The sequence below is a fragment of the Xyrauchen texanus genome, chromosome 37, assembly GCF_025860055.1.
Source record: "Xyrauchen texanus isolate HMW12.3.18 chromosome 37, RBS_HiC_50CHRs, whole genome shotgun sequence".
Classification (NCBI taxonomy): Eukaryota; Metazoa; Chordata; class Actinopteri; order Cypriniformes; family Catostomidae; genus Xyrauchen; species Xyrauchen texanus.
Genome location: NC_068312.1, coordinates 6,799,586 through 6,814,726, shown reverse-complemented (window position 1 = coordinate 6,814,726; position 15,141 = coordinate 6,799,586). Strand labels below are relative to the sequence as shown.

General features: G+C 37.1%; 1 protein-coding gene across 1 annotated transcript; it reads left to right on the top strand.

Moving 5' to 3' along the window:
* The first annotated feature begins 829 nt into the window (after positions 1-829).
* LOC127630727 (uncharacterized protein KIAA2013 homolog) lies at positions 830-13,629 on the top strand. The gene is made up of 3 exons (XM_052108464.1): positions 830-2,329; positions 6,792-7,645; positions 11,813-13,629. The coding sequence occupies exons 1-3, from the start codon at positions 1,342-1,344 to the stop codon at positions 11,828-11,830; spliced, it is 1,860 nt and encodes a 619-aa protein (XP_051964424.1). The 5' UTR covers positions 830-1,341; the 3' UTR covers positions 11,831-13,629.
* Positions 13,630-15,141: the final 1,512 nt, after the last annotated feature.

Sequence of the window (15,141 nt, the reverse complement as noted above, 5' to 3'; positions counted from 1 at the left end):
TACATCTGTTGACTGTTGGGCGCTCAAAGCTCCTTGGTTGAGCGTTCCAGCATCTCCTATTAATAGTAATAGAAGTGGCCCATCTCTGCTTAGTAATTTCTGACTATATGAATACTTTAAAAACTAACAAACATTCTGTAAGAATGTATTAATTCATACAAAATGTGTAATAACGTTAGGATTATCAGAAATAGTGGAGGAATAAAAACAAAAATGTGAAAAGGTGATTTTGGAGTGATTATTGGATGAATAATATTTAAGAATCCCATGTAGCAGATTTCCACACAAAAAATATTTACCAGCATACTAACGTGAGTGTAACTTTATAAAAATACATAGGTAGGCTTTGTATGTGTTATTATTCAAACGTGACAAGCAGCAGTTACCACCACTAATGTCGTAAAACTGTTTTGCTGTCATTTAGTCTCACAAACCGATCCAGAATCTGTGTTGCTTTCAACTGTTGCGGTTCAATGACTTCAAACAGCCTGTTTGTAACTGATTGTGGAACAGCGATATGAAGAGCACTTCCAGGATCCTGTCTAGAAGGGAACCGTCTCGCGAGAGTCACATGCCACTTTTATACACGGTGTTCAACGCGTTTTTGGAGTCCGACAGACACCCAACACATACCTTTTCCCCCTAAACTCAACCCTAACTATAAGTCTACCCCTAAACCTTAACATACGCTTAACTTTATTAACAAAACTTTTTACTCTCGCGAGACGTTCCCAGCACGGCGGCTCCCTTCTAGACACGAACCTACAATAGGTCTTGAACTACGACGCTTTCGGTGTTTTTACGGCAGCTTCGTTTTTTCCACAAACAGCAGAGGTCTCAGCTGGTTGAGAGGTGATAAGTATGTACTGGAAATAAAATAAGATAATTAAACACCTACAAAACAGACTCCATCACGCAAACACGAATAGGCGACGTAGAAGTTGCTCCGACGTGACAAAGTAAATCTTGACGAGTCAGCGCGAGCTGGGTGAGAAGAAATGTGTTGGCTAGTCAGTTGACTAGCATGACAACATTGCAAATACGGCACATAAACACAAACTCATTATACATAAAAGTAACGGATAAAGTCAAAGACTGAATACGCTCGAAACAATATGTGTGCTGCTTGTGTCAGAAAGTATTCTGTGTGAAAGAAGAGGAAATAACTTGAACATTTGCCACACTTAACAGTCTTTTGCTCTTGTTTCTGTGGTTTTTAATGTGAAATTTGCTAAGATAATACTGCTATGCCTGTCAGAGCTGTTTGCCACTCCCAGCTATAAGGAAGTTGCTGATGACCCATATAGAGATCACCCGCACTGAGGACTACAGCAGCAGTTCATGTGCAATCCAGCAAAGGACGTCTTGAGCAGAAGACAGAGTATGTGGCTTCAGCAGAGATTAAAAGGCCTTCCTGGATTGCTCTCCAGCAGCTGGGCCCGACGTGTTTTGGTTGGATTACTTCTCTTCCTTATTTTCTACTGGTATTCAAGCTCAGATGGGTTTCTGAAGTTTCTAAGCATCTCCAGGGAGTCAGGCGGTGCTGCAGGTGTGTGTTTGCAGACTGATATTCAAAGGTGGCAGTCACTGGTTGACCGAGGGGAGGGAATGCTTTCTACCCCGCAGACAAAACAATCAGTACCGTTTGTGGTAGGTAATGGATATTTTCTGATTGACGTGGACTCTAATAAACTCTGGGTAGCTTCATCTTCACAGCCTGGGTCTGCGCCGGTTCACCAAACAGACTATTCTCCAATAGTACAGTTGCAGATGCCAGGAACACGCTTGGAGGCACGGGCTATGATGCTGTGGCACAGAAAAGGCTCTGTGCTATCATCCCGCTGTGTTCTGACAGGTAATTTTCAGTCACCTCGTGATTGTGTCATTGTACGAGAGGAAATCATCGCTCATCGCAGCCGACCCAATGTTTATCTTCAGAGGATTCACATATCAAACCCTACGGACCACGGGATTTCAGTGGACGTGTCTGTGGAGTCGCCTTTGTTTAGGAGCACGGTGGAGAAGGTGGAAGACAAAGAATTTGTGCTCTCCTCAGGTAAGGTTCTCACGATGAAGAAAGACATTGTGTTTGTGGTGGTGGCTACCAAGAAACTAAGCGGCAAGATCCAGGTACCTGCCAAGTCGGACTACTCAGAAAACGTGGTGAGTGTGATTCACACTTCAGAGCCAACTGAGGGAGCGAAACTGGATGAGACCCTGGGCAAGCTCCGAGAAGGAGTCAAGAGAGAGATGGTGGATGTCCTCAGATCGAATGTGGAGGAATTAGTGCAAGAGCACCAGCAAGCATGGGTGGATCTCTTCACATCTGGCAAGTTAATTGTGCAAACTCTGACATCTGACATACATTATCAATATATCACTTGATACTTCTTGATATTTTGAAACCATTAAGTGGAAATACAAGTTCTCCCAAAGTAGGGAGGGTAAGCTGATTGGGTGTAACTCAGTAAATTAATGTAGCTTAATGAAAACCTGAATAATTTTATTCTTAAAGTAACTTTTTTTGCTGGTGTCATCTTGGACTTAGTGTGGATGCAGCATCGTTCCAAATCAACAGTTTTCCATTACTGTCAGATTCCATTGTAGAAATTCAGTATTCACAGTCAGCCATGATTAATTTATTCCAAGAGTGAAAGTGTCCAATAACAATGCAGTTACTGTGATAAAGCGAGTAGTCATGTGATTCTAAAATGGCAGCCCCCATGATCATGGTCATGATTTTATACATGCGTTTCAAAATTAAAATTAATTTCTTTAAGAGTAAAACCTTATTAATAGGGAAACAATTGTATGCACTTTTAAAGGAATATTCAGGGTTAAATACAACTGAAGTGTATTAGATGGTGTTAATTACAAAAAACATACATTTATTTCTCTATTTCAAAAAGTATATCCAAAACATGAATATTATAGGTTCCGTATTAGCAGGAGACTGGTGTGAAAGAATTGTTTACCATCCTTATTTGTGCAAAGTTATATCCAATCTTTCAACTCGAGAATATCAGCAAGCAAACTCCACCCAAAGGAATAACATCAGGAATGCTTAACCAGAAGTTCCTCCACTTAGAAAAAGTAGTCCCCACTCAGAAAGATGTTTTAGACAACTTAACAGATCAGTAATACACTTTTTTTTTTACTGAATAATTAATACAAGTACTTTAATGGAATGTTCCAGATTCAGTACAAATGTTAAGCTCAGTCAACAGCATATTTGGCATAATCTTGATTACCACACAAACTCGCTTCTTGTTTATTAAAAACTCTGCCTTTACATTTACACTTAAGTGCTTGCAATGGAAGTGAATGGTGCCAGTCCAGAAACGTTAAAATGCACACTGTTGCAAAAGTATAACCACAAGCCAGAAACATTACAGATGTTGACATGATTTTGGTCTGACAAATGCATTAAAGTTTCTACCAGATTACAGAGTTTATCAACGCTGCGTCATCATGACAACATAGTTATAATATAGGATATAATTTTACACAGATAAGGTTGGTTAGCAATTTTATTGCAGTAAAATCATGTTAACATGTAAAATATTTATGTCTTGTGGCTATACTTTTAAAATTGTGTGTATGTTTATGGACTGACCCCATTCACTTCCATTGTAAGTTCCTTACTGTAACTGACTTTTGCTTCCCCCCCTTTTTTTTTAATGAGGGGATGAGTCGAAATTATCAACATTATGACATAAATGCTGTTGATTAAGCTTAATTTTTGTATTGAACCTGGAAATACCTTTAACAAACAAACAAGCTTTACGTTTTTTATCTTAAACCCTCCAGTTTACTTGCCCCATAGTCTTCCATTTTAAGTGCAGTACTTTTTTATTTGATTTTTTATAAACTTAAGGACAAGTTGAGACTGATGTCTGTGGTAAATGACAGCATGCCATATTTTAGGTCCAGGTTAAATAGCGTGGCGCTATGGTTTAAGTCATAAGTGCAAAGCCAGTGGGCATGGCCATGAAGTTTTGGTACTTTCATGCAAGCAAGTGCTATGTCTAGGCAAAAGTGGGTTTGGCGAAATTTCACACGCAAGGCATTAATTAGATGTATGTTCAGTTAAATTGTAGAGAATGTAAGTATTATTTTGTAACTTTTATCTGCTGACATACAAATCATGGCTTGAATTAACAGGGATTGCATCGGCATGTACCTCACTTCTACCACTCGATTTTCAATTTATTTATTGAAATAAAAAAATTCTAGCCAACAGTATTTCTTTTTTTCAGATTAGCATTTTTATTATTGATTCTGGGCATTACACAACACAAAACACAATATATACATAATCAAACATTATCCCCCTTCAACCCCCATTAACTCCACATCCCCATTCCAGTCACTAACCCCCAACATACATCACAGTGGTCAAGGCCTGAGCCATACACATATAAACACTAGGGCAGCAACTAATGATTATTTTGATAATCGATTAATCTAACGATTATTAGAACGATTATTCTGCGATTATTGCAATGATTAATTGTTAGCTCTTAACCGATTATTCAGCTTGCGCCCCTGCTTAAAAGGTTGTATTAAACATGCTTACTAACAATAGAGAGGAAAAAAATAATCTTTTAAAAATACCTCTAAATGACATACACTGAATTAAAGGGGAAAAATAGTTTATTAAGTTTAACTCCGTAAAGAGAATGTGTAATATGTGTATTTTGTATACAAGAGTATTTTTTCACTTGGTTATACTTCTGCAAGTTCAGAAAAGACAAAATATACTTATATTCAAGATCTATTCTCTAAAAGCAAGTATAAATATCTTGTATGCTGCTTCTCAGCTTTAAAGGATTTTTAGATATGATAAAATATTTGTATTTTTAATATTATATTCAACTTTCTCAGATAAAAAAAAATTCTTCTGCAGTATAGCTGCTAAAGAAAATATACATTGTTTTAAAGTAGTTTTAGATATTTTTATAGGAAAACAAGCCAAAACAAACCATAAACCTATTTTTTGCAGTGTATAATGGGTCAAAGACTACCCTCTCTCACCGTTTTGTTCACTTCAATCAATCCTTAAATGAGATCAAATGACTATTCAAATTTTTGTCGACAATTTTTTATTGCCGACGTTGTCAATAACGTCGTTTAATTGTTTCAGCCCTAATAAGAATATAGCTAATGCATTGAAAATGCCCATTTCCAACATTGGGGCAATAATTAAAAGTTCCAATCAACTGCAGATGTTCCAAATCGGCCTGAAAGAGGACATCTCTATATTGTTTCTGGATGGTTCGAGTGGCCAAAAATTCTCCAAGGATCACAGCTGGAGAATTGCATTAATTAGTTGGGTTTTGGAGTCAGAACGTCTCCAAATCTACAATCAGACATCACCTACTTCACAACAAGTTGTTTGAGAGGGTTTCAAGAAGAAAACACCTGCTCTCATCCAACAACAAATTCAAGCATCTTCAATTTGCCAGACGCTAATGGAACTTCAAATGGGACTGGGTTCTATGGTCATACGAAACAAAAATAGAGCTTTTTTGCACCAGAGATGTGTTTGACGCACCGAGGCGTAGCGATAAGTACCTCATGCCCACGGTTAAATATGGTGCTCGATCTTTGTGGACATCTTATTCGGATACATGGCATTATGGACTCAGAGCTGTTATCTTGGGGAGGTTGCACAAAGTATTGAATAAAAGGGTGCCAATAATTTTGTATGTGGTAATTTGAAATGTTATGTTTTAAATTGTATTAATGTGAAGCACTTTGAAACAACTCTGTAGTTTTAAATGCTAAATAAAGTTGAGTTGAGATTAATGCACAAATACTATGATCAAGGACTGGATCCATTAAAAGATTGAAGTGTCCACCCAAACCCATATCATGAAGAATCCCAGCTGCTTCTAACTTTCCCTCGAAATCTATAAAGAAGCTCTGACCATCAGCGTCGGGTGCATAAATATTAGCCAAAATAAAATGTTTCCCCTGTATTTCAGCCAAAACAATAACTACTCTTCCTAAATTATCTAGGATCTGTTTGAGACATTTCATTTGTAAATGCTTACTTATCAATATGGACTCCCCTGCTCTTACTCGAACCAGCACTACACAACACATGCCCATCCTATGCCCTGCCAAGTTTTTTATCTTGCTGTTGAGAAAGGTGCGTTTCTTGAAGGAACACTCACATTTATGCTTAAGAAAATATACCACCTTCCTTCTTTTTATAGGGTGCCCCAGTCCATTAACATTCCATGTGGACAGAAACACTGATGTAACAATAAAATCCTTAATATCCCACATAACAGAAAAAATATGCACTTCAACCCTGCACATAACTGTCCCAGCTGGTGGATCACTTCAGTTCGGTGTTTTTTATTTTATTTATTTATTTTTACGTAACCTTACAATTGAATATTCAATATTCTAACTCAGAATATTCCGTTAATGAGGCTTTTATTTATTTTTTACTATCTCCAGATGGATACACCACTTAGACATTTTTAAACTTGAACCCCTAGGAAAAAATATCAAAATGACTTTGAACTCGTAAATTAAAAACATGTTCATCATAGTAGGGGTGTATCCAGTAATTGTTTTGTGATTTGCATTTTTTATGTATTTTTAATAACTTAATAGATCAGGTCAAAAAATTGCATCACGACCCTTACACCTATACATATTAGTTAACTAAACGTGTTCTTTTACTAACCTGTTGGCATGTTAAAAACCTGATAAAAGAAATATGTGTCATAGTCTTTATTTCATGTCTTTGTATACCATTTGTTGCTTTACAGGTGTGGAGATCAGAAAGATTACAGATGCCCACACTCCATCCAGTCGTACGGTCAACAACACCCTTTACTACATTCTCTCCACCTCCACAGCACCCCTGTTAGATCAAAGTCTGACAGCAGAAGAGCTTGAACGGCTGGAGTCCAGCCTGAATTACGCCGACCACTGCTTCAGCGGCCACGCCACCATGCATGCTGAGAACCTGTGGCCCGAGCGACTCACCAACGTAGCTCAGATCCTTCAGCTCGTCAACCTCTGGAACTTGACTTTCCAGAAAAGAGGCTGTAAGGTGCTTGTGGCAGCAGGCACTCATGGAATGATGCAAGGCATGGTCCTTAGTTTTGGCGGTCTGCAGTTTACTGAAAACCACCTCCAGTTCCAGGCTGACCCAGACGTTCTTCACAACAGCTACTCTTTGAGGGGCATTCATTACAATAAAGACCTTATCAATTTGGCTGTGTTGCAGGACGTTGAAGGCAAACCCTTCCTACATGTATCTGTCAAGCCTCAGGAGAAACCAGTGAAACTGTACGCCTGTGAAGCCGGCTGCATGAATGAGCCCGTGGAGCTGACCTCGGAGCTGCGAGGTCACATGTTTCCAGTGATGGTGACCCAGCCCATTACTCCCCTGCTATACATCTCCACCGATCTTACTCACCTCCAGGACCTGAGGCACACCATGCATGTTAAGGCCATCTTGGCTCATGAAGACCACATGGCCAAACAGTATCCAGGGCTGCCCTTCCTCTTTTGGTTCAGTGTGGCATCCCTCATCACGCTCTTCCACCTGTTTCTCTTCAAACTCATCTACAATGAGTACTGCGGGCCTGGAGCAAAGCCGCTCTTCAGGAGTAAGGTATAAACGGCCACATGAAGACAAGCTATTTTTGTTGGGTGGTTACTGTGGTGTGTGTGAATCTTCTCTCCCTTTTTCCTCTTGCTCTAATTTCATCTATCTCAAATTCTGCCTTGCAAGATATTTTTATCTCTGGAAACTCTGGAGTGATGATAATTGGTTTGGGCATCCCATCAAACTTTTAATCTGCTGTAATTGGAGGGCCGGGCATGCTGGAAATAGATGTTTAAAGTCCTCTGCATTCTTCAGTTTGGGTGTTCTCTGCTATGAACTTCTTGATAAACTGAAAGCACCAGTGCTTTAAAGACACTATTCAGTGATTTCCTCATTCATTTTGACACAATTGGAACCAATTTGTGTCATAAAAAATCTAGATATTTATGTTTTTTATAAACTTAATGCTATTCTGCTTTGCAGAATAACCATTTGCTTATTAAGTTTGAAGGACAGATTACTGAATGTAATTTATCCCATAACTTTCCCCATGTTTTATATGTAGAACGTTAACCGCTAAGGATTTGATTTTTATTTGGTCAGAAATTTGTCTAAACTTTTTACTGGTGCCTTCAAATCTTTCTTCTTCCATGTTGGTTTGAGGTTTTTTGGTGTGAAATCTGCTTTCTTTTTTGTTTACATTATGCTTCTTCTTAAAATGGGTCTCACGTGTCATCTAAATGTACATTTTAACTTTAAATATCTTGTTGGTATTGTGAAGTTGTTGCTACTTTTAAAAATCCTGGTCCAAATGCATCAACTTGTTTCTCTGAAAATTGACAGTCAGCAGTTCAGGAAGGCATTGCTAATTATCTGATGAGCATTTTTGGTGAATTTTTGATGGAAGTTATTCTGTAGGTAGACTGAGAAATAAAGTTTGAGTAATTCGAATAAGTCAAGAACATTTTGAGGAAACATAAAAAAAAAGGATTAATAAATAAACCTGATTTTCTTTTATTATTATCATTTGCATAAAGAAAATGAAGCTAATTTCTAATGCAAAATAAATCTGATTCTCTTCACTGTAATTTGGAAAGAAAATGGTCATATTTTTCTTTTAATTGTATACATCATGGTAGTAATTTACAAGCTTAATTTTATGCTCCTGTAAAAAAAAAAAAAAAAAACATTACATTACAATATTTTCTGAGCCTCTTAGAAGACAGGTATGAAAATGTATTTTCTGAACTACCTTGCAATACTTTAATTCATCCAATAGGAAAATTATTATTACAGAGTATTTGTAGTAAACCCATAGTAACCATAAAATTGACTATGATTTTACTACTGTAACCATATTTTAACAATTGTATTCATCATAATACTAAAATCTACAGGTGAAACTCGAAAAAATTAGAATATCGTGCAAAAGTTCATTAATTTCAGTACTCAACTTAAAAGGTGAAACTATTATATAGACTCATTACAAGCAAAGTAAGATATTTCAAGCCTTTATTTGAGATAATTTTGATGATTATGCCTTACAGCTTATGAAAACCCCAAATTCGGAATCTCAGAAAATTAGAATATTGTGAAAAGGTTCAGTATTGTAGGCTCAAAGTGTCACACTCTAATCAGCTAAACACCTGCAAAGGGTTCCTGAGCCTTTAAATGGTCTCTCAGTCTGGTTCAGTTGAATTCACAATCATGGGGAAGACTGCTGACCTGACAGTTGTGCAGAAAACCATCATTGACACCCTCCACAAGGAGGGAAAGCCTCAAAAGGTAATTGCAAAAGAAGTTGGATGTTCTCAAAGTGCTGTATCAAAGCACATTAATAGAAAGTTAAGTGGAAGGGAAAAGTGTGGAAGAAAAAGGTGCACAAGCAGCAGGGATGACCGTAGCCTGGAGAGGATTGTCAGGAAAAGGCCATTCAAATGTGTGGGGGAGCTTCACAAGGAGTGGACTGAGGCTGGAGATACTGCATCAAGAGAATATTTTCCACAAAAACTAATTCATTATAATTAAATAAATAGTCATGGTCTCACTATAGTAAACCTGTAGTAACCATGCAACCATTTTTGTTTTGCAAAAACCATGGTACATGTACTACAGATTAACCATGATGTTACAATAGTAAAACTAGCCATGATTTTTGGCAGATTTATTTATAAACATAGTAAAAATACATGGTTTTCCTGTATTATTACTACAGTTTTAGCATGAATATCATGGTTACATATGGTTACTGTTGTAAAAGATGGTACATTTTGTGGTTATGGTATGGTTTTACTACAAATACTATAGCTGACCTGAAGTTACTGTAGGAAACCATGGTAAATAGTCACCACAAAATTAACCATGATTACTACAGTCAGGGTTACTGCAATATTACTGTAGTAAAAGCATGGTTAATTTATTGTGAGCGAACCCGAAATAATTGAGAAGGAACAGGAAATGTATGGCGAGTGAACTCAAAAATATTTTGGAAAATAAAATCCCTCCCTGTCTTCTAATGGGTTCCATAGTCATTTTTGCTGTAATTCATGACTTAAAAAACTAAACATATGACTCAAACAATGACCATTCTAAATGTTTAAGCACTCTTAAATGTTTATTTTACATCTCAGCTGAAGATGCTCTGACGTGAATACTCCGTTATATCCCTGCCTTTGAAGAAAGAGCGGTCAAATTCAAACCATGTCAACAATTATGAATACCTACAATTTACACAAGCTTTTTGTCCATAATGTTTTGCTATGAATTTGCATTGTGTGCCGCGTGGGTCTCAATGTTTTTCATGTTGGTGTGTGCAAGTTTTTTTTTTTTTAATTTTCATTGTTGCATTTGTTCAAATTCTGTTGTGTATTGCCTCAGTTTGATTAAATTAACAAATCAAGAGTTAGACATGCCTCTCATTGTGACAGTCATTCACGTTGATTTGAAATAAATGAATGACTTGAAATTAATCATGTTTGTTTAATTTGGGGCTATATGTATGCATTCATTGAAACTTATTTTGTTGACTTTACTCATCAATGATGAAATAGTGCCTTGACTGAGTTGCCTTACAAAGTGTCCAAAGATAGAGTAGTTGGAACCAGAATGAAAAACATTTATTTTTTAATCTTTATTACTATCAATCTTAATTTCTAAAGTATGCAATCAATAAATAATGAAATATGGATGATCATGGAATACACCACATTTGAAGTATTTACATTTTTTTTTTAAATAGTTTTGTATCATTGCATCAACTCTATTGGCCTATCAGTATGAGCAATTATTGATTTGTCTTAAGCAGGGACTTAAAACGGTTTAATAAATGAAAACTGAAAATTGTATTTTTTAAATGCTGGTGTAACCAGTTAAATTTTCATTATGTTCTGCTAATGTTTTCCATAAAACCTACGACCAAGGAGTTTAGCGCAGTAAATTTCAATAAATATTAGGCTTCTATATTTTTAGTAGAACATGAGCATGTGATTTGAGTCTGAATGACACAGCTAGATAAAAAAAAAAATCCTTCGGCTTGCAAAAAGAGTCCAAACGTGCCCATGTAGTTTGTGTGCAGAGAGAGATTTAGGCTAATAATATTAAGCATATATTTATTTTATACCTAATATAGGCTACTGTATATATACTGTATTTGTTTGTTGTGATTTCTATCCTGAAAATTCCCTTACATGGGAAAACATTGAATCACTTATGTTTTGCTTATTTTGGGTGAGGCAAGTCCCTAATTTTGAGCTTGTTTTTCTGAAACAAGTATTTCTCTTGTGAGATCTGGAAATACTGCAACTGGTATATCATCCCTTACCATGGAGTACTGTCATTTAAAAAAGAGCGTTTTTAACCATTCTTTTATTTCGTTCTAACCGGTCACCAATTTGAAGGAGGCCCGTGGAATGCCGGAACTGGAATGAAAAAATATTGTTTCTGCTCAGAAGGAACCGAAATGAAAAACATTTTGCTTTTAGTCCCTGGTCTTAAGTTTAAAAAGGCAACTCAACTGAGAATTCATTTTCCACAAAGTGGAAAAGCACAACATTTTCATTTATAATAATTTCGGTCATAATGGGAATTAGATTTGGGTGTCAACGTTAAAATCAGCAAGAGAGGCTTTTGGAAGTCCACAAAGAATATGCAATGAAGACATCATCTGAAAAACATCAAAAGCATTTTCCACCTTGAATCTGCATATTTAAACTTAAAACTTTAATATTTCTACAGGATGATGACACTGAATGAAGCCTAATTGTGTGGAGAAACATATGGCTCTATCTCTGGACGTCCTCTCAGGATTGCTGGGGAAATAGCAATATGTAAAAAAAAGAAAAAAGAAAAAATAATGAATGTTTTCCTATTTGCTGTGTGTATTTAATTCAATAATTTAATTATGATCAATTGCTGTTTTTTGAACAAGTTGCTAAAATACAAATGTACTTGAGGGTGCTTAGCCCCAGGTAGCAGTTGATTCAGTTTTAAAATTTTAATAGAAATCATGAAGTATCCAAACCAGTCTTTTTTATTATTGTAGCTTAAAAACAAGCAAAATCATGAATGTGAAGTAAGGGCAAAAAAAAATGAATGGAAAAATCCACTGGCAGCTCATATCCTAATCATATTTAAACATGTCCATTTGTTATTTAGATTTGAAGTAAAATCAGTTTTCATTTTCATTGCTTGTTGACAAGATGAGATGAGCCTTTAGTACTAAATACTATATGTTCATTGCAGTGCTTATTGTTTGTAATTTATGATGGATCAAACACATTTCTTTGAATACTTCTCAACAAAACTAATGTAACACAAAATGTATGTTTCCAGTCTTTACTGTAAATCGACAACCTACTGATTTACAAATTACATTAATGCTACTGTAATCATACACTTTGGCTTACACCCTGACAATGTGTCACAATATCAGTCTTAAACCACCATTGTCAAGTTCTATAAATTACAACCAGCAATGATATTAATTTGTCTCTGTGCATTTAATCCATGTATATCATTACGCTTTATTGTTAAGTGTGCCATCAATTTTAAAAGAAAATAATAACAATAAAGAAAAGATGGTGATCGTTGATGAATCAACCCTTGTGGTATTTGAACCTACAGACTTGCGGTTACCAGCTCAGATCTTTAAGTACAAGGTTCAATTGTACATTCAAACTTGGATGTTATTTGGTTGCATCTTATAGTTAAATACTGACAAGAATATCAAATATATAAAAAAAATTCAGATATACTGGATATTATTTTTTATTTTAAAAGTTCCTTTTAAAATAATTGTTTCATGTTCAGGTTGTCCAAAAGTTGTAGTTGTTGTGTGTGCACCCAGTGGAATAAAAATAAATATCGAATTGGAAACCATTCCTCAATATAACAGTTGTTGGGTAAAACTGACCTTAAATCAACAGAATTTTGAGTACAGAAGATGGCAGGACATTTTACAAGGCCCTACTACTGGAATATTACTAAACATCTGACCAATTGTCCTTGTCCAGACTGATCTCACAGTGAAAACGGAAACTTTAGCTAATTGGTCTTTGCTTACAGAAATGCAAAACACTGCCACTAGAGTCCAAAGCGGTTGGTGTTGTTTGCCGTACGGGCACGTGTTAGCTCCATTTTCCGGATGTAATGTCCGGTGAGGGGCGCCAAAAACAAGTTGCGAAGTGCAATGTACAGGCTATAATACAGTGAAGAGGACTACATATAAACCGTACCCCCTTTCCCAAGTCTAATACCTAACCATCAATGAAGTAAAACTGTAAAGTTTGAGGGGGAAATGCAAGCTTGCGCATGTCAATGATTATGTGAGCGCGCTTACTTCTTGGTTATAACACGATATTCGAACTCTGGTCTCCCACGTTGCTGATGCAATGTGCTTCCAACCGCGCCACAGGGAAAGGTTAACGTGCTGGATCAGATGCAAACATGTCTGATTGGAGATGGCACTTGTCAGCGAATTGATATAAAATGGCTGATCCTAGGTTAATGCAAGTTTGGAAACAGCACGTAACCTCCCGTGTAATCATGTTGTATTCAGGGGCTCCAGGAAGAGTTAAAGCATTGGTTGACTTGATTGTGAGAGCACAAAATAAAACATGGAGTTACAGAATCAAATGTTTCATCGTCTCTTCTCTTATAGCGACTCTCTATGTAAGCACCATTGCAATAATGGCATTTACCACATAATAATCAAATTGAGATTGAGATTTATTGATTTAAGTGGGCTAGTTGTCACACTTTTTATTCCAGTGAATATTTTAGGCTTAAGCTGATGGCACACTACCTGTTTTTTGAGGTGATTTTCAGGTGTGAGCTTTAATAGTTAATTAATAGTTGCTGGTCAGGAGGGAGACAAAGCACGCCTTAGCGTCTACTTGCAGGAGGTTGTTAATCCCTTGACCGGTGGGACTCAAAGCTGAGTTAATGGTTCCAGCAACAACGGGAAAAAAGGATCCAACATGACAGAAAAAACTAATTCTGTCACTGGGGTCACTCGAGTGACCAATGATCATCTTTTACTGATAAACTGACAAGACGTCAAGCTGATCTAAACGTTTTCATTACACATAGCTGCATATAATTAAAAACACTGATTGTGATTCATGGTGATTCTGTCACCAAGCGTTTTTTCCACACTACAATGACTAACAAAATCAGAAAGTGGTGGCACAACAGTCTTTTTTTACTGAAAATGTTTTGTTTTCTCTGTACCGCCACCGGCATCAGAAACCCTTACCTACACGTTGAACATTATTCAAGGAACCGATAGCAGTCGCGGAACACAGACCTTCGGCACAGACATTCGGATCACACCCGTTGCTCCTCGCAAACTATCAACCCCACCCTGTCCGATGAGCCCAGAAATAGGCGGCCCTGTCTTTACTCACTATAGTGATTTATAGTATAAATACACAATCACACACTTGCACAAGGTAAAGTTACTCCATGAATCACATCCTAAATAACTCTTTTACAGTAGTTTGTTTGTTACTTAACGCCATTCCAGCTTCTATGGCTATTTTCTTACAATTGTTTATGCTCATGTAGTGCTCTTGTTGCTATTTTAGGGAGCTCCATGTGACACGGAATCAGAGAAAGAGAGAGTTGTGGTGAGACGGTATGTTTGTCACCCCTCCACCATTCATTTTTATTATTCATTTCTTATTTATTTTTTCTCCCCTTTTCTCAATTCGGGTGGCGGAGGACGAATTTCAGTTGCCTCCGCATCTGAGACAGTCAATCAGCACATCTTACCATGTGGCTTGTTGAGCGTATAACTGTGGAGACATAGTGCGTGTGGAGGCTATTCTCTGTGGAATCCACGCACAGAGCGAGAACCACATTATAGCGACCACGAGGAGGTTACCATGTGGCACTACACTCCCTAGCAACCGAGCCAATTTGGTTGCTTAGGAGACCTGGCTGGAGACACTCAGCATGCCCTGGATTCTTACTCGTAACTCCAGGGCTGGTAGTCAGCGTCTTTACTCATTGAGCTACCCAGGCCCCCCACCCCTCCACCATTCATAATCGGCAAGTATGTC

What these genes read in the sequence shown, in the direction of transcription:
- LOC127630727 (XM_052108464.1), top strand. Translation starts at nt 1,342, where the DNA reads ATGTGCAATCCAGCAAAGGACGTCTTGAGCAGAAGACAGAGTATGTGG. An exon ending in GGTGGATCTCTTCACATCTG is followed by an intron (nt 2,330 to 6,791) that starts GCAAGTTAATTG and finishes GTTGCTTTACAG; the next exon opens with GTGTGGAGATCAGAAAGATT.